A 20491-nucleotide genomic window follows, 5' to 3' on the forward strand; every position below is an offset into this window, starting at 1 on the left:
GGAGAGGGATCCTACGAGCCCTTGGATCTCAGAGCAGATGGAGTCAGCTCGCACTGAGATCAGATCCATCGAGGAGAGGAGGGTGGAGTTCCGATTCCATGCTCGGGCTTCTTTTTGGACACAGGCTGGAGACAGAGTGACTCGAGATTTCTTTGAGGCGACAGGGCCTCGCTTCAGACGAGAGGGTCTCAGGCGTCTTCGGCAGGCTGATGGCCAGGTTGTGGTGGATCCCCCCAGGGTTCGGGCTATAGCCACAGATTTTTACAGGGATCTTCTCTCTGCTGAGCCAGCAGATGACAGGGTGAGAGAGGCTCGAGAGGCAGTCTGGAGCTTCACGAGACCGGTTGTGCCGGCCCATTTGCAGCACTCCCTTCTCTCCCCCTTCTCGGATACGGAACTGGAGGAGGCTCTTCAGGCATTACCTCGGGGCAAATGCCCAGGAGAGGACGGTCTTTCGGTGGCTTTCTTCCAGAGGTACTGGGGCCTCTTACATAGGGGCTTCAGATTGGCATTCCAGGAGATTATGGAGTCAGGAGTCATGCCGGACAGCATGGCAGAGGGGTTGATCCACTTGATCCCCAAAGAGGGAGGAGATAGACTGGAGATTAGACAGTGGAGACCGATCACCTTGCTAGGCACGGCCTACAAGGTCCTAGCTAAGGCGATCAGCAGGCGGCTTCAGCCTCACCTTCCGGACATCATCCACTCCACGTAGACAGGCTTCATCCAGGATAGGAGCATTCTGGATAACATTTTCTCTTTCAATGGCTACGGCTCTGGCTAGATTTCGACAGGAGGATCTGGCAGTGCTCCTTCTCGACTTCGAGAAGGCATATGATCGGGTGGACTGGGCCTTCTTGGAAGGCACTATGGAGAGGATGGGCTTCCCCCCTCAGTGGATCCGTGGGGTCTCTGCACTCTACACATCGGCTCATAGCCAGGTGTTGATACAGGGCGTGCGCGGAGAGAGGTTCCAGCTCTCGTGCTCGGTGCGGCAGGGGTGCCCCTTGGCGCCCTTTCTTTTTCTTTTTGTGGCGGAGGCCATGAGCACTTTTTTGACGGCACAGGATACAGGTTTGCGGGGCCTCCAGCTTCCCATCCGCACCTCGGAGGAGCTCCTAGACTCAGAGTTTGTGGATGACACTGCTGTCTATCTTCAGGGAGGTGAGGAGAACCTCCGTCGCTTCGCCTTAGCCATGGACAGGTTTTGCAGAGCTTCGGGCGCTTTGATCAACTGGCACAAGTCGTGTGGGTTGTGGGTTAGCTCTATGCCCCCCCCCGACTTGGAGGCCAGTTGATGGTTTTCAGTGGCTGCCCCCCGGCACTACAGTGCGTTATTTGGGATGCTATGTGGGCATTGACATATCTCCGGAGCAGCAGATAGCCCCCCTTCTTCTGAGCATTCGGAAGAAGCTTCTGTATTGGAGTACCGCTCGTTTATCTCTGGCTGGCCGAGTAGTTGTGGCCAACCAGGTTCTGCTTGCTACTATGTGGTACATCACTTCTTGCTGGGCCTTCTCTCGGGCGTGCATTGGCTAGGTGCAGAGGCTCATCAAGAACTTTCTTTGGTCCGGTGGCGACGGGCGGCCCGCCAGGGCCAAGGTGGCATGGGCGGTGATCACTCAGCCGAGGGAGAGAGGCGGCGTGGGCATTGTTGATCCTATTTGCCAAAGCCGAGCATTGCTCGGCAAGTTGGTAGTTCGTGGCCTCCTGCCAGGCGCTGAGCCGTGGAAGGAGTTTCTTGTTTCCAGGATGCTCAGCCGCACCCCTTCTCTTAGCGGCCCCTGGACCCCCAGCATCAGGTGGATCTTTACAGAGCAGCGATCCAGAGGAGTGGGCCTTGGCTTCGAGGAGCGTTTTGCAGCTAGCCTTTTGAGGGCCTGGGCGCATCTGAGGCCGTCACTCTTCCAGACTCCCCCGGGCACCGATGAGGAGCGCCTGAGGCAGCCTTTGATCTGGAACCCCTTGATTCGACTCCCCAGTGGCCATATGGTTGGATCGCGGTCTCACGTGTCGTGGGGCCCGCTGAGCTCTGGCCCAGCCCAGTCCCTAGACGACTGGATAGGTTTTCAGCAGCTGCCTCTAGAGGCCCGGGAGAGGAGACTCAGCGGGATGAGGGGCAGAGAGTTGATGAGACAGGACATTGAGGCGGCCATCCCCCGGGAGTGGCGGACCCCAGTACAGGACCCTCCACCTCCACAGTGGATGGGTGTCTTTACTCGGCATGAGATCCTTCTAGCGGTCTGCGGCACAGCGGAGAGAGTCGCCCCACTCACTTTCGAGGTGGGAGAGGGTGGCCAGCTTCAGAGGACACGACTAGATTTGGATGGGCTCCAGGGATGTATTCTTCAGAGGGTGCGGGTGGTCGGCTTTCATCAGAGACAGTGGCATGTAGACCCCTCACCGGCCTCGATAGGGGAGGACTGTTCTTGGAGATTATGGGCTTGGGACAGCAGGCCTCTTATTCGCCTTCAGTGGGATCCAGGTGAGTGGTTTTGGCGAGATCCCTACTTGGCCCCTACCAGCCTAGGCATCCCCTTTTTTCAGTACACAGCGAGGTTGGGGCGGCGGATTCAGAGACACAGGATAGCGAGCACCCCGGCGGCGGCCGAGCATTGGCGGCGACAGGGGCTCTCCCCTGCCTTTCTTAGGGACTTCTGGCAGCGCCTTTGGGCCAGCTTCCGGCCCCGGAAGGTGACGTCGTTTCTCTGGCTCACAGCGCATAGAGGATTGGCTGTGGGGGCTTGGCTAGCTTTCGGCAGTCACCCAGCGTCCTGCCCTCGGTGCGGCCATGCACAGGAGTCGCAGCGGCACTGCTTATGGGATTGCCCACAGGCACAGCAGGTCTGGCAGCGCGCTCTCAGGATGGTTTTTGCAGGCTCACCAGGTGAGATGCTGGTGACGTGGGGTGCGGCGGCTTGGGCCACGGACAGCGGCCCGGCCCTTGGATATGAGGACGTCCCTGGCAGTGCGACCATCCAGGTCTCTGACAGGGCAATGGCGGTGGTTCCGACGTCAGACTTCTCTTCGGCAGTCCCTCAGGAGGGGGTCGGGCACATATGGGAGATGATCAGCAGCATGACGGCTTGGCACATTTGGAGAGCCCGATGCAGGGAGGCCATTGACCGCCAGGCGACTCCACCGGCGGAGGTCATACAGGCCCTCTGGGTGGACATCATTCACACCTTGAGAGGACACTGGGGGAAACTCCAGGGCGACTCGGATCGCATGAGAGGGCGCCGCACGGCTTTCCTCCGCACTTGGCAGCCTGGCCCTTTCCTCACCGCGAGGGGCGAGGATGTCACTTGGCACTACAGGCCTCCAGTTTGGCTTTTCTCACCTCCCACATGTACTACTAGGTAGCCCCCCCCCAGAGAGCGGCCAGCCACGGGGGTGGAGCTCAGGTGTTCACTGTGTTTTTTATCCCTCCTTGCGAGGTGAGCTTTGTAGCCTTATGGCGTTTTCTCATTAACTAATAGAAGGATCGTTTTTACGGAAAAAAAAAAGAAAAAAAAAAGGATGTCATCAAAGAAGACACCTGTAAATTTCCTGTACCCACGGAATATGCAATCCATCATTCTATTGAATGTAGCCGAGGCATTTGTAAGACCAAAAGGCATAACAAGATACTCATAAAGTCCAAATGCTGTCCTGAAAGCAGTTTTGTGTACATCCTCAGGCACTACACGCACTTGATGATATCCACTCTTGAGATCAATTCGGCTAAAGCGTGCCGATCCATCCAACTTGTCAAGGATGTCGTCTATGCGTGGAATCGGAAACTGATTCTTGATGGTAAGCTTATTCAAAGCTCTATAATCCACACACATACGAAAGGATCCATCTTTCTTTTGAACTAAGAGGACGGGTGAACAATATGGAGAAGAGCTTGGCTAAACCAAACCCTTCTCAAGAAGCTCATTTACTTGCTTCATGATCTCCTCTTTTTGGAATGCACTTACACGATAGGCTGGCCTATTAGGTGGTGAGCTACCCAGCAGGAGATCAATGCGATGATCTTCCGGTCGTACAGGTGGTAACTCATTTGGTAACTCATCAGCAAAACAATCATTGTGCTCTTGCAAAAATTTCAGCCTATCATTACAAAGAGTGTTTACATGTGCATCATTTTTCTCAATAGGATCTCGTACAAAAATCAAGTACGCAAAAATACTCTTTTTCATTACTTTCTTAATTTGTACATGAGATACAAGGGGAATGGTATCACCCTCTTCACCACCATCAATTACATGTTCTCGGCCTTTATGCATGAAGGCGATCCTGTTAGTCTTGTAAGCCTTGCACGGATCAATACGTGTATGCCAAGGCTTTCCAAGTAATACATCACAGCCATTCAAAGGCGCCACAAGAAAATCCTCATGATCCACATAGCCTTGATTGTGTATGCGCAACTTGCCAAAAATAGGCATGACCTACACTTCTCTACCAACAAAGGCAACCCCTGCTTCAATTTGAGGACCCATGTCCTCCACTTCAATACCCAAAGCAACTGCCATCTGAGTGGATATGAAATTCTCCGTTGCACAATCATTAAACATAAACAAAGCGGGCTGATTCTTGAGTTGTCCCCAAGCTTTACATACAACCCTATCTTTGCTATCATGTGAAGTGTTGCCCTGCACATCCGGAACCATATGCACATCAGGCTTCGATACATTAGCATTTTCAGCTTTGTTCTTCTTATTTGGGCATGCTCTTGCCATGTGCTCAGTGCTGCCACAAGTAAAGCATTTGCCTTCACGCATATATTGCTCCTTCTTCTCAGCACTAAGACCAAAGTTTGCCGGCTTATAAGGGCGCTTTTTAGCAAACTTATTTTCAGCTTTTGGACCTGATTTGGCTTGGTTTTGGTCCCTTTTAGGTGGCTGTCCATCATTTTGCAGGTTTTGGACAGCCCTCTCTTTGCCTTGAAATGAGGGTTTAGCCTTATTGGATCGACTCAATTTGAGTTCCAATTGCTCGGTGGCGGTGGCGGCTGCGATTAATTGGTGTAAGGTATGACCAGGATACATTTGTAATCCCGCTTTGTACACGGGTTGCAATCCCGATTGAAACCTTCTCTTCCTTTTCGCCTCGGTGACATGCATAAATGGAGACACCTCCAAGAGCACTTTCCAAAACTTTTGTACATATACCGATTCCCCCTCATTTTGCTTTACCTAATCCCACTTCATTGTTATCTCATTCAATGCATTGGGAGGCAAGAATTGAGCATAGAACCTCTCCTTGAACTCTTCCCATGATCTAACAGGATTTGGTGAGAGTTTCTCCGTGAGCCACCAATGGGCAGCAGTGCCTTTCATGAACATGCTTACATGCCGGATCATGGATTTCTGAGTGAAATCCTCATCTCACTGAAAGCAATATCAAACTGGGCAATAAAAGTAAGTGCCTTTGATGCATCATATTCCCCATGATATGTGTCAAACTTCACAGATTTGTCTCCGGCTTTGAAGTCACGAGACTTTGATGCATGTGTATGCATGTCAACATGTTTTCCCCCATGTTTGTCCATTGGGATAGCCCCTGTAACTGGCATCATTTTTGGACCAAAAGGTGATGCATAAGGCATAGATACATGTGCCCTGTAAGCATGAGGCATGGCTGGCCCCTCAACATGCATTGATACATTTTCAGCCATAGCTTCTCCCTCACGAGCACACTCAAAGGCATGAGTGGCATGAGAGATACGCAGAATACCTGCACCAACAGAAAATTGCAGCCCATGTTGCATGTGTTGTGCATGTACATTTTCAGCCGGCAATGGCATTTGACATACATTTTGACCACTGCCATAAACATTGTATCTTTCACGGGCTACATGAAGTATTCCTACATGGCGTGAAGTCACTGATTGTTCCTCTCCCATCGCATGGAGATTCATCCTCTTAGACATAAGTTCTTGTTCGGGCACTTGTGGGGATTCCAAGACATGTGGGATGGTTGCCTTTTCTGCATAGGCATCCTCGGTACGAGCCAAGTATGCACGTGCTGCATCCCTCGGTTGCATGTGCAACTCTTAGGCAATCATTGCCATTGCATGATCCATATAAGATTCAGCTTTCTTGGCCTTCAAACGATCATCTACCAATGGATCCTCGCGGCGATAGAGATTCAATTCTTCTTGTTGTGCATGGAGAAGAGCCTGCATACGAGTAAGTTTAGCCCTCCAGACTATGGACTCTTCTTCTTGCATCTTTTCTTTGCCACGGGACGGCTGTCCCACATATTCATGTTCCCTATTGTGCACCACATGAGTTTGCTCATCCTGTAAAGCATTGGAGGCATGCATTTCATTGTCCCTGCCTCTTGTATTAGCATCTCCAATATTCATTGTATGGCTGTCCATAATGTTCTAAGTGTAGAGATAGCTAGTGTTCACGGTGATCGTCTCTCACGATAGAAGTGAAAGAGAACCGTATGCTCTGATACCAATGTGACTTGGTTGAACACAATGCTAATCAATACACTTAAATACACTAAGATTTGAAGGACACTTGCTCAAATACAAGAAGTAAACTGCTGAATTGACAAGAGACACACAATGAGCCGGAACGGCGGACTCCTTCCTTGAGTAAATTGTATTACTATTGGAGAAATTCAATACATAGCTTCACGGGCATCCATTGCCAAATCCTCCATGCCAATGCATATGAAATTCAGCATTTAGAAAACAATGGTATGTCGATGTAGATCACCAAGGAGCTGCCTTGATGCCCGGCCTGACTTCAGTGCCCATATTCTCTACCATTGGCTCTATGTTCTACCAAGCAAGGTAGCAACATCTTCAAGAGCACATAGGACAAGAGAAATACTACACAGGGCGGCTAAACAAGGAGTCCTGTCCTTCTACTAATAAGTAATGATAACACATTGTTCAATTAGCTTACCAGTCTTCATAGAAGTTGTTGCAAGCGGAAGCCTTCGCGTTGGAAGCTTTAGAAGTGTTGATATCTTCGATTTGCCGCAATCCTTCGCGACAAAAGTCTTCAAGAGGATGAAGGGAACCCTGGGAAAGCTTCCCCTATGGTTCAACTTGAGAAAGGAAGGCCGGTATTAGGGTTTTCAGCAAAAAGACCAGAAATTACAGCAAAAATGAGAGCTGTTTTGTTGAATTTCAGTCATTGGGAGTGAGTAGGAGAGTGATTAGCGCTTGGAAACACTCTTGGAAGCTTGGAAAACACCCTAGCAAGTTGGGTATGGCTATGGAGAGCTTGGAAATGGAGAGAAATGGTGAAAAAACAGAGTTTTCAGCCTCGAAAAATCCTCATGAAGAGAAAACACAAATTTTCTCTTAATAAGTAAGTGAATTGGGGTCCAATCAGGTGAGGGGACATGGAGAGATGCCCATTTATGAGTAAAAAGGGAGGATCAGGTCGTGGACATTGAGTCTTGTCCGCCTCGGGACTTCAGTGAGTGTGAACTTGGAAGCGGTCATAATTTATAAGTGACTTTTGGGCATCCAAACTTTAATGAAGTGGGAACGCACTCACTTATAAATATTGGCTAAGTCCTAAGGGCTATTTGAGCCTAGATTGGGTAATACTTACCACCTGTTCACATGCCACACAACCATGTCAGCAGACAGTTTCACACGCACAGTTCACGGGCGGGCGTCCCCTAGCCCGGAACTACACATAGGTCATGCAGGCATGAAAACAGCATGCAATTTCATTTGCAGACAAGCACATAAAGATGCTATGCAATGGAGCATTGGCATGAGCAATTTCCGTTCATGAAACCATATAAGACCAGGCGTTTCCAGGCAAGTATATGCGATACCAGACCCAGTGGAAAGCCAATCCTCCAGGCGTTTTCGGGCATGTACACAAAGGCACAAGTCCCAGCGGAAAGCCAAGTCCTCCAGATATTCCGGGCATGATAACGTCAAGTCCCAGCGGAATATCATATCCAACTATACAGCATGACACGTGTCAATCACATGCATAGGCACATTCCATAAGCCATGGACACCAATCCAATATGTACATAGTGTGAAAGCAAGAGTGAACCATTCGGGTGGCCAAATGGTGACAGCAAACCTACAAAACAAACCATAACCATGAAGGGGGTGGAGGCATACTCGCCACCCAACCATGACAGCCGTGAGCGAGGCTCACAATCTTGGCCGTCCCCAGTGAGCCATGAACTAGAGCGTTATGCTCTCGTGAGTGCCCTGCCATCGTCCTCATCCGATGTCCTCTACCACCCGGGGTTGTCCCGCAAGGACGACGGCCTCCTGCGCGATGGTGCTCCTGCTCCACGCACTCTGCACTCCTGTGCTCCATCCGTCGGTGTGTGCCCAATTGGTACCCCTCCCCCCAATAAATAGGGAAGGAACGCCCAAAAAGCACACGCTATCAATAGCGGACCAAAAAGCACATGTCCGCCCACAACATGTCACACTCTAGCTCGCATATCTACTTGCCCCTAGCGTGCACATGACAGCGTAGCATGTTAAAGAGCATTTATGAATATATAGTGTCCAGCAAGCAGGCTGACAGCAACAACAAATGGTCGACCAGCTGCCTTCAACATATATATAAGCAAAGACATCTTGTCAACATTCCTGAGGTACTTCCACCAATGTCAACATTCCTGAGGTACACATCTCTAACCATTCTTCTAATTTTATTGCTAGACATGCTCATACTTCTTACAGAGAAAGGTTTAACTTTTTGGCTAGATCTAATTTAAACTCTTTGCATGATTTTGGAGAGGATCCTATTCGTTGGGCGAAATCCAAGTCTATATTAGTAAGTACTCACTTTACTAATAATACCTTTAAGGTTCTTAAACGTTTAAGACGTTTAAGAAAGAAATATCTTTTAACAAACCGTCCTTTAAGCCCCGTTCACACCTCTCATGTTATTTATGTTATTTATAACATCCATGATAGTTCCTTAATGTATGTTGGCCAAACCTTTAGAACAACTTTTACAAGATTTCAAGAACATGTTAGGGAAGCTAGAAGAGTTCATAATAGAAGCACTTCACTTGAAAGTGTCAAACTTCTTTATGTAGCCATTGCTAAATTTGGGTTTGAATATTTCCGTTGCTTTCCTATTGAGCATATTGAAGGCTCTTTTAGAAACTCTAGAGAGTTTTACAAAGTAGCTTGGCCTCGAGAGCTTTTTTGGATGAGAACTTTGCATACCTTCGTTCCGAAAGGGTATAATTTGGACGGAAGTCTTCTTTACGAAAAAGTAAGAAAGCCCCTCATAAAACCCCTATGTTGTGGAAAAGGCATCCTAAACAACCTTCTGATCCCTTTCCTTTCTTGACCTTTCCTAGAATTTCAACCTTAGAACAAGTCAATACTCCTAGCATAGAAATAGCAAACACTTCTAACTCTAGGATAGACGAGGTTAGTTCATCTAACAATAGAATTTTTTTCTTATAGAGACTATAAACAGAGATTGGTGTTCTTAGACAAGCTCATGGGTTTGGGCAAGTTCTCTTTTCGAGTTTTTGACATGTATAATGTCAAAATTCTTTTTAAACTCCTTTATACCCTCGAAAAGTTTTCTTTTACCGATCTAGATATTAGTAGTTCTCTCATAGTACCCAATTAAGATTAGTGTTAGGCAAGTTTTTGAAGTCTAAATGCTCTACCCCCAATCATTCCTTAGTTTTGAGGAAAGATTTTTTTATTACTATCTTTACTTCTGCTGATCTAGATAAAATAGGATTGAGCTCTATTTTACAATCCCCTGAGGTTATGGAAGCTCTTCCCCCTTGTGTTAGAAAAGTTTGGAATCATCCTTTAGTAGCTTTCAAATATGTAAGAACCTTAGGTCAAAAAGCTTTCAATTATAGTGATATTGGGAGAAACTTGAAAGAGCACAATAAATCAGCCATTCTTAGAACTGAGTGCCCTTGTAGGAATGCTGTCTTCTCTTCGTTTGTGGAGGAATCTTTAGGACATGTGGTCATTGCAGATTGCTCCATTCTTTCTTCTCATTTGCTCAAAGAGCTCTTTTCTAAAGGCACTAAATTTAGACTTTCTTCTTCAGTTGACTCTTGTCTTCTTAAGGCCATAGAAAAGGGCATATCTAGTTTTGTAGTCAAGCTAGAAGAATCTTTAGGAGTTCAAGGCATTTTTTCTGATTGGAAAGCTACTATTTTGAGAAAGGCCTCTGAGAAACTCACGAAATTCTGTTCAAAGAGTACTCCCTCTGTTAGCAATTCTTTATCTTTTAGGGATTTAGTTGCTCTCAAGAAATTTCATCGAGATTTTGTTATTTCCTACGTAGACAAGTGTTCTAACAATTTTGTTTTTACTTGTAAAAAGTTTTACTTAGAAAGTTTGTTAAGTGAAGTGAATTTTTCCTCTCAGACTTATTCTAGTTGTTCACTTTCTTCTCAAGACGTTATCTTGAAACACCAAGATTTTTGTAAATTGTTTGGTTTCAAGTGCAACCCTACTTTACCTTTTTTGTATATAGTTTGGAAGTTTCAGAAGAATCCTATAAAGCCCAGGTTCATGGCTGCTTCTTGCAATACATCTCCGACGGATGTTTCTAAATGGCTTAGTCATTGCTTTAAAGCCATTTTACCTAGTGTCCATGACCTTTGGAAAAATCTTCTTAAAGATGCTGACGTGCCTACAGACACGAGTTAGGTCTTAAGATTCTGTAGGAGTAGTTCCCATCTTGAAATTCTTAAACTCCTCTTGGAGCGTGGCTGAAAAGTTGTCTCCTTTATGCCTACAAACCTTCGACTTCACGACCTCATACACCAAACTAGACTTAGAAGACTTACGTGTAAGGATTAGATCCCTTATGACAAAAGTTTTTGCATATAGATTAGAAAAGGATAGATGCAAGGCTTTATTACTAGAAAAGTCAGCTTTGCAATTTGATTTTTCTTGGTTAAAAAGTAAAAATCAAGATGTAGATAAGAGAAAGAAAAGATTCACCAAAATTGTCGACAAAGATGACATTTGTACTTGGTTAGATTTTCTCCTAGATAACCTTTATATATCCTTAGGCGACTCTTTATTTAAGCAAGCAATGGGTATTCCCATGGGTACCAATTGTGTTGTCTTTCTTGCTAATTTTTATCTTTTTACTTATGAGTTTGATTTTATGGAACGCCTTATTTCTGCTAATACTTGTTAGTCTTTCTTCACAAACTTTGTAATGTGAGACGTTTTGTAGATGACCTCTTTGTTCCCGACATTCCTTCCTTTCAAGAGTTTTTGTATATCTGTCCAAATTCCTTAGGTGGAGGGATCTATCCCAAGGAATTTTGCGAACTTAACCACACCTCGAATAGCGATAGTTGTGCTTTTTAGACCTTAAGATCACTCAATTATCTTCAGGCTTCATAGTAGATATTTATGACAAACGCTTACAACCTGAATATGCTAACTTAAAGATCATTCAGATGTCGCACTTTTCTTCCAATATTTCTAATACAGCTAAGTATGGTGTTATCTACCCTCAACTTTTTAGATTCTCTCGTCCTTGCTCTACTAAATTTGCCTTTATCTCTCAATCATGCCATCTTATTTTGCTGCTTATCGAAAAGGGTTATAGTTTCAATAAGATTTTGAAAAAGGTTCGTTCTTTCATGAATCATAGTAATTTTATCTTTGGTATTTCAGCTTTTGGAATGTTTAAAATGATAAGAAGTAAGTTTTATAGAAGTGCCGATCTAAAAAGCCCACTTAATTCATAATTCAATGCTCTTTTTTGTAAAAGTGGCTTGTTCTAGCTTAGAGTAGGGTTTGTTGTTTTAACTTAGAGTAGGCCTTGTTTAGTCTTTTTGTAATTCTTTTTCTCTCTAGCTTAGTATAGACTTAGTTTGGTTCTTTCCTATGTTTTGTGCTTCTTTGTTGTTATACCTTAGAGCAGACTTTGAGTGCTAGTCTGTATCATGGCTGAGTATGCCCATCACCTCGGAGAGTGATAGAAACTCAGTTCGCTGGTTTTATAAAGCATGTTCTTTTGGACTAACCTTATACAAACCTGCACCTACTCTTGGGCACTGATGACTTGAGTAGGGATGTCATAGATTTTTGTCCATGCTATGCATGATAGAGTAGATGAACCTACACTTCACGTTCGGACAGACATTGGAGTTAATGGTTGCACTTTTGAGTCGAAGTCTTTTTTAAAGTTTAGCTTAATGTTTGGTTCTGGCTCTTAAGTGCTTTAGGTCTAGAGTTTACAGTTCTTTGTTTTGCTATTTTGTGTTGTTGTTTAGTAGTATCTCAGTTCAAAAGGTTAAAGTTCTTATTAAGAAGAAGTGTGTGTATGCTTTTGTGTGTGTGTGGTTTTTATTTTTTATTTTTTAAAGTTTCTTTCATTCATGTAATTGTTTTGTTTTGTTTGTTTGTTTGTTTTGTTTGTTTTTGTTTTTTGTTTTTTGTTAATGTCTTAATTAAAAGTCTTCGTTTGATATTATCTTTTGATTTCCTCTCCTTAGTAGCTAGGTTTGTTAGTTTATTTATTTTTTATCTTTCAAATGCTTTGTTTTTGTCTTTGTCCTTCTTCACTATTATTTCTTTCTCAAATCTCTCAATTCGTAAGTTCAGAGTTTTCTGACCTTATGAAGGTACATGATTTGCATCATTCATGGAGCATAATTCATTCATTCATCATTGTAGAAGTCATGTAGGGGCCAGAGGTCACCCCTAAGGGGTTGACCAAGGGTCTAGATTATGTACATACTTTCATGTCAGCTTGTTGTACCATATAAATATAGAAACCTTGACACCAACTCTCTCTCTTCTTCTCTCTCCTCTATCTTGATCATATTTAATCAAACATCTTGTTCTTAATCAAGCTTAGGGCTGTGGATCAGTACAGCAAGGCTTTTGCGCATGTAACATTGGTTGGTTGCCAATCCTAACTTATTGATAACAATGTCCAAACATAATATAAGTGTTCACACTCGGCTGCTCATTGGGTGTTGCCTGGACCAAATACAATGTCCAAACATAATATAAGTGTTCACACTCGGCTGCTCATTGGGTGGTGCCTGGACCAAATACAATGTAATTTTTTTGAGAGACTGATGTAAGTCATGAGTCTTTTGGCACCTGTTCCCAGACATCACTTGGGGTCAATCGCTTGGACATTGGCCATTCCTGCCTCGTTGGTCCAAGTGCTTCCTTGGACCCCAAAAACCGTGTGAACTAGAGATGGGAGCTCATCAAGAGCATTGCCACGTGGAACATTTGGCAGGCCAGGTGCAGCAAAACTATCAACGGCTCAATCATCCTGGGAGCTGGGACCATGCACTCCATTTGGACGGATGTCATTCATGCTTTGGGGATGTTGGATGCGCCTAGTTGGCAATGCAACAGCGCCGAGCCACCTTCTTGTGCATATGGAGCTGGGCCCCTTTTCATGCTTCTCACGGGCCACACTCCCCTCTTTGGTCTCTTTGTTTTCATGCTTCTCTCTTTTATTGGCAATGATAACTCTGAGATTGCCATATACAGCCCACTTGTTTTGATTTCTTGCTGCTTGTGCTTTTTAAAGCCTTTCTATATGCATGGTAGTACTGGTTGAACATCCCATTATGTGCAATTGGCATGTAGTGTAAAAGTACATACCAAACGTAACTAATGGACTTATTTTTTCAGATGCATGTTGTAAGGGTCTCCAACATAATGGGGATAGAACCAAGGCCATTTGATCCAAAGACTTACATTGAAGAGGAGGAACACTTCATAACAGACGAAGCTGGCCATAAGCAACGAATCAGGCTTGAAGACAATGTTGCACGATGGAGAATGGCACGTAATCGAGATGGGGGTGTTAGTGTGAGTGCTTGTTTTAGTTTTTCTATCATTTTGTCTTGTTGTGTCTCAACTGTTGTATCTCAACCTTCAATATATCCTATGACTCATGCTAATCTTTAAAATTTAATGCATCAAACATGGAGCGGTTAAGGTTCATGCATTTTTCAAGGCACTACTGCAACACCATGTATACGCATTCTTTTTTAGTGTTAGAATCCAGTTCTTGAGCACGAAGTAACGTGTTCTAATGTCAGGCTTTAGGTAAGGATGTAGTCCTAAGTCCACTTGATGGATTTGATCAGAATTCGGAAGAAATTCTTTTACAAACTTTCTTCTTGCCAACGAGCTGCCTCCTTGCTCGTCCACTATTGTGAAGGAGTCGATCCATTGAGTTGTTTGAAATGTAAATAGTTGTTGAATATTTTCAAACTCTGGGCTGAAGCCTCAGCAAGGTTGCTGGACCTTGCATGAAAAGTAAGTTGCATAGTCCAGAGGACTCATAAAGAATAAGGTGTTCAACTCATGGTGGATGATGGACAGTAATAGCTAATGTGCTGGATGGGATGCCCACACCTTTTGACTGACAGCTTCCTACTGAGTTCTCAAAGGGTCCGCTATGAAGCATTCTTTCAGCTGTTTGGGAAAATAGAATGGCTTCAAGGACCACCATTACATAATAAGCTCTCCTATTTCCTGGAGAGTGGTAGTACAACCCTTCCCTATTGGACAATATGCGGATATGATTATTGTCTGACATGCACAAGATAGTGAAGGAGAAGCATGCCATTTGCAATGCTGATTTTTACGAAATATGAAGATCGGAAGTGTGCTACCTTATACTTGCATGAGATACAAAGGCATAAAGACAAATTCATGAGAAAGCAGATGGATTCCATGTGATGTATCTTTACACGACTCTGATGAGCCCACAGACGATTCGTAGAGCATTTATCAGGTTTGGTCGATGATCAGATTGGCACCTCTAGAGTTCTATTGTTTGTATTGGGTCCCGGAGGTCATATTTGGCCTCCACAAACATTAATCAGATCTCTCTTCCGTATTACTATAGATGGGTTCATCCAAAGGCTAGGGTACCTACAGAAACATGTCACATGCTTTGAGGATTGCCGTCGGTCAGATTAGAATCCAATCACACTGCCTACGATATGAGACAGGACTTTATGGAGAGCATTAGTCATGGGAAGCTCCCAGAATTTGTGTGTTGTGCGACATCGAAGAGATTGGGACAGAGAGGCACTACCTAATTGTTCAGTCTATCATGAAATCTGTAGTAGGTTCCATTGCTTTTCTTTTGGGCTTCTTCAATCAATACAGTATCAGCATTGCCTAGGTCTCCTCCTGGAGATGAGGAAACATTAGGACATCATACTAAGGGTTAGGGCAACTATTGACAGTCACAGACCCTGCATACCCAGGCTACAGAGGATTGCAGGAAGAGGACTGGAAAACCTCTAGCTTTGAGCAACAAACCAGTCCAGATTTCTGCCCACCTCTGTTTGGGGTTTTGTTCACTTTCTATGGAGTTGCCTTCATCACTTTCTCTCTGGTTCAGTTTGCTGTGCAGGGGGGGCGGACGACTGCCAATTAATGATTATGGGTGTCTAGGATGCTCACAGGTCACTTAAGGGCTTGCATTCGCTGCTCTAGGGGACAGAAGTGGAAGATGATGAGAAATGAAGGGATCAGGGGTTTTTATAGAAAAAAATCCATTTAATGCAAGGCAGCCAGCTCTTAAAAAGTGTGATAAAGGTCACTTAACACGTTCATGCCGGAGTAAAAATGTGCCCAACTCCAGGCCCCTTGGCTAGGACTGGCAGATGCCACAAAGGTGCATGATTAAAAGAAATCTCAACTCAATGGTTCCAGTGATCAAAGAGGATATGCGTAAAATATATTTTTTGGTCTGCTAAGATATACCTTCACAATTTCGTGCTTTGTGGATAGAATGCTACTTCTTACCCGAGGATTTACAACTTTATAATGGGCTTGACTGATAACCCATTCACTGGGTTAAAAAAGACTGTAAAACTCAGATGTGAGGAAGAAAGTAAGTTAGTTATATTAAACGTCTTCAAGAGGCCCAATGGGTCTATGAGACCAAAAGTGATACGATAGTGTCCATGTAATCTCATCATGGCACAAAAGAAAACAAAGACTAGAGCCATGAGCTGGGAATGTCAAATCCGAGCCATATGATAAAAAGTACTAGATGGAATTGATGTGTGTACAATGGTATTCAAGTCTTGAGTGTTTTGGGGGCCTCTTTCCATTATTTATGCAAGACATCACTCCATGATTTACAGCTTCATGGTTTCTTGTGGCAGTTTCCACAATAATTCAGGACCCGATTTTTGAACTTTGTTCATATATCATGAACCATTGTGATGTAGGCAATTTCCTTTGATATTCCGTTGCATTTTGGAGCTGGCTTTCCATGCAAGATGCAGCCAAGGAAATTGTTTTGCTCAAGCATAATAGTATAGAAAGCTAGCTCAATTCAGATGCTTGTTTCTTTTTGTCACTGAATTATATGCTGATTTTTAATCCATTCTATTTTGCAGTATGAGAGCAATGCCAGGTTTGTGAAGTGGTCAGATGGAAGTATGCAACTCCTCATTGGAAATGAAGTTTTGGATATTTCGGTACAGAAAGCACATCAAGATCAGGCTCACCTGTTTCTTCGTCATGGCAAGGTGCTGTTGCAAATTTCAAATGAAGGCCACATATTTTTTACGCTACCCACGTCTGCTAGGCATCATGTACAAACAGAATCATTTAGTATGTAAGTAACACATAAGCATGATATTATCTTATGAAATATCTTCTTGAATCTCAATGCACTTTGTTTCTGATCCCCATGACTTTCTCAAGGTTTTTCACGTCATTAATGGGTGAAGTGAGCAATATGTCATGTGCATATATAAAGCAGGATTGCAACAAAAGCATGGACCAAATGGGATCCGGCACTATTAACCTCTTGAGCAATCATGAATGTATAAGGCAAACCAGGTTGGGGAAAGAGCATATGTGGAAAAGAAAGAAAGTATATTAACGTCTTCAAAAGACCCAATGGGTCTATGAGACCAAAATGTAGTCCAATGAATCCATGAGAATACTGAATCATGGAAAACTGAAAAGAAAAGAAAATAAAACTAGCTATCTATGCCCTGATAACATGTGAATACAAGATACAGATACATTATGGGCTCACATGGGTACAATAAGAGATAGCAAATACATCATGGGCTCATGTGGGTACAATGAGGATAATAGTAGGGAGACATCATCATCATCATCAAGAATGTTCAGCATGGGTGAGAGAGAAAGAGAACGTCCAGGATGGGTGAATGTAGGGCCTGACGTCCAGGATGGGTGAATGTAGGGCCTGAAAGAGGGAGAGAAAGAAAGATATATTAAACGTCTACTAAAGACCCAATGGGCCCCTATGAGACCAAAGTGATACATTAATGTCCATCGCATATCTCCTCATGGAACGGAAAATAAAATAGAAACAGAACAAAATTGTCTCACTGCAGTGATACAAAATTGTCCATGGAAATCTTATCATGGAATACCAGGAACATCAAACATGGGAGGAGTATCAGCTCCCATTAGATGGTATACCACTCTCCAAAATATCAAGCATGGGGCTAATGATTATGGCCGAGAGGTCTCCCCCTCAGCTACATCACGTGGAAAGGTAGCTCGATGGCGATTGAGCATGTCGTGGATCTAGAGCTGATCCATCCTCAGGGGGGCTTACTCCTGATCAATTGGGAATACATCATCACCTATGCTCTCTCTATCTTCCTCTCCAAAATCCCCCCTCCCCACAAAAAAAGAGAAAAAATAACGGAGCCCCATACATCATAGCTGGTCTCACCAATGTGTCAAAACAGCCAACTCTTCGTGCTCGGTTCTTGGAGGTGGACCTGGAAACATCGTCTCTCAAAACGGGCCAAGGAAGCATATTTTCTTGCTAGGTGAGCCAAGGTATCCAGTTACACGGTGAAGATAGGAACAGTGAAAGCAATCCTGAGATATACATATGAAGTAACTATCTGTGTGGGATGTTAAAAAGCATGATCTTGGTGAAAGCCAAGATTCACTGTGAGATCCCTCTCCTCACAAAAAGTCCAAAGTGCACCCAAATGTCCCTCTGCTGAATCTGACTATGTTGTCTGCATACAGGAGGATAGGCACTTTTGTCTGGGTCTGTAACCCCAACCTGTCAATGAAATCTGAAATCTCATCAATGTAAAAACCAAAAAGCATGGGAGAGAATGGGCATCCCTATTTGACCTCAAAAGTGCTACAAATCCCCCTTGACATTACCTCCGGTGTCCTTATCCGCTGGCCACTCAAGGACTCGTAGAGTGCCGTTAACTCCCCACATCATCTTTGGTGGAAAACGGAGCTTTTGCATGTGTAAAAGGCCTCCCAAGCCTGTCTAGCCAAGATCTCCTAAACACAATCCAAAACAAGATTAGAGAAAACCAAATAAAGGGGGAGGAGGCAAACTCACCGCCCAACTGTAGGATCAGTACTTCGATCCACCCTCAAGCCAGGGGCTAAAGGCTCCATTCCACAGACACATGCTAGTAAGCATTGGCATCCCATACCACCAGTGCTTGCCCAGAAGGTCCCTCGGCAAGACTTGTGTGATATGCTATGCCCATGGCAGGAGTAGAAACTTTGGTCCAAGCATAGACTCATCAGAAGTGCATCCCACGACTCACAACACAATAATAACCCAAGGCATTACTTATATAGTGATAACTACCGCTATAAATAGTGATATGCTATGCCCATGGCAGGAGTAGAAACTTTGGTCCAAGCATAGACTCATCAGAAGTGCATCCCACGACTCACAACACAATAATAACCCAAGGCATTACTTATATAGTGATAACTACCGCTATAAATAGTGATATGCTATGCCCATGGCAGGAGTAGAAACTTTGGTCCAAGCATAGACTCATCAGAAGTGCATCCCACGACTCACAACACAATAATAACCCAAGGCATTACTTATATAGTGATAACTACCGCTATAAATAGTGATATGCTATGCCCATGGCAGGAGTAGAAACTTTGGTCCAAGCATAGACTCATCAGAAGTGCATCCCACGACTCACAACACAATAATAACCCAAGGCATTACTTATATAGTGATAACTACCGCTATAAATAGCTAACCTGCTATAGATAGCCAAGAGCCTAGTTCTATTAATTCTGAACCTTCGCCCTCTACATTTGTGTGTCATCTCCTAATCTTAGGGCCCCTTAATCCTATTGGATTAGGCCCGCTAATGCGAGGATTAGCTCCAGGCACATAACATACTTTCCCTTCTTGGACGTTTCCACTCTTGGAAATAAAATTTGTCTAAGCAAGAAAATCAAGAAACCTATGGTGTAAACTAACAATTGTCTCCTAAGTTGAGTCCTCCTTTGCCTATCTTTCCACTTAATTTAAAACCCGGGGATCAACTTATTTCTAAGTTGCCTTTCCTTGAAATCAATCATTGTTTCTGGTTCATGTGGAACATAGGACAAGTCCTCAACCTCAACAAGCTCCTGAGGAGTCACAATGCTATCCTCAGCTCCCATCTCTTTTAGTCTACTGACATGAAAGAGTGGATGAAATTTCATGTCCTAAGGCAGTTTTAGCTTATAGGCTACCTCTCTGCGATCTTTTTGAGGATCCGGAGAGATCCACAGTACTTAGGAGATTACTTCCTTGTCTGTAACGTCTCTAAACTCTTGGGTGTTCGCAAATACACCAGCATTGCCTCGGATAACTTCCTCGGCAAATGCTGTCTATCAACATAAAATTGTGCTCTATCCTGAGCCCTTGGATAACTTACTCGGCAAATGGTGTCTATCAACATAAAATTTTACTCTATCGTGATAGAATCTCTAGCTCTAGCTAGCATCTCTTGTATATCTGCCAGGAAATCCCTACCTGCATCATTTTGAATACCCTTAAGTCTCATAGCTACCGGAGATCTAGGTCGGTTCCGCACATCAGCATAAACGGGTTGTAACCAGTGGCTGCATGCTTAGCACAATTATGGGAAAACTCAACCATCGGGATGTACCTCTTCTAGTCTGATGGTCACTTGGAGACGTATGCACGAAGCATATCCTTCAAAACCTTATTCACCCTTTCTAAGCTGAGGATGTTTAGAGGAACTCAAACTCAACTTGGCCTCCAATTTCTGGAAGAGTAGTTGCCAAAAGTGACATAGGAGCGTTGGACTTTCGTCCATGTCCTTTGAGGAGGCTAGAGAGGGGAACAGTTGCGTTAGAATACTCTCTCACCGACTCCTTAAGAAAGACAGTGAATCCTAAAAATGAACGAACCTGTCTGAAAGTCCAAGGCACTGGCCAATCTAAAACCTTTTGGATCCACTCAAGATCTATTCTATCCCATCTCTCGAAATCCGATGACCTAGATATGTGATTTCTTTACAGAAGAATTCACACTTAGAGATTTTTACATACGGTCATCGACGTCTTAGAATCCCCAAGATGAGTCTAAGGTACTCTACATGCTCCTCCAAAGAATGGGTATATATCAAAATATCGTCTAAGAATACAACAATAAATTTTCCCAAACAATCCCAAAAGAGATTGTTCATCATGTGCTGAAAAGTAAAAGGGGCATTCGTGAGGCCAAAAGGCAAT

At 44.1% G+C, this 20491-nt stretch overlaps 1 protein-coding gene and 1 pseudogene across 2 annotated transcripts in view; both read left to right on the forward strand.

Moving 5' to 3' along the window:
• Window positions 1–20491, forward strand: part of LOC147641794 (protein LEO1 homolog) — a 68081-nt gene that overhangs the window by 35144 nt on the left and 12446 nt on the right. Inside the window, exons 5-6 of one of the 2 annotated variants that reach the window (XM_086799745.1) lie at window positions 13622–13801; window positions 16363–16494. In XM_086799745.1, coding sequence (XP_086655871.1) covers window positions 13622–13801; window positions 16363–16494 — 312 coding nt within the window. The remainder of the gene's footprint in view (window positions 1–13621; window positions 13802–16362; window positions 16495–20491) is intronic. The other variant, XM_086799754.1, reaches the window with a different exon arrangement.
• LOC147641795 (uncharacterized) lies at window positions 10400–12329 on the forward strand (annotated as a pseudogene).

The sequence above is a fragment of the Cibotium barometz genome, chromosome 1 (assembly GCF_041138505.1).
Source record: "Cibotium barometz isolate CiBa-2024 chromosome 1, ASM4113850v1, whole genome shotgun sequence".
Taxonomy (NCBI): Eukaryota; Viridiplantae; Streptophyta; class Polypodiopsida; order Cyatheales; family Cibotiaceae; genus Cibotium; species Cibotium barometz.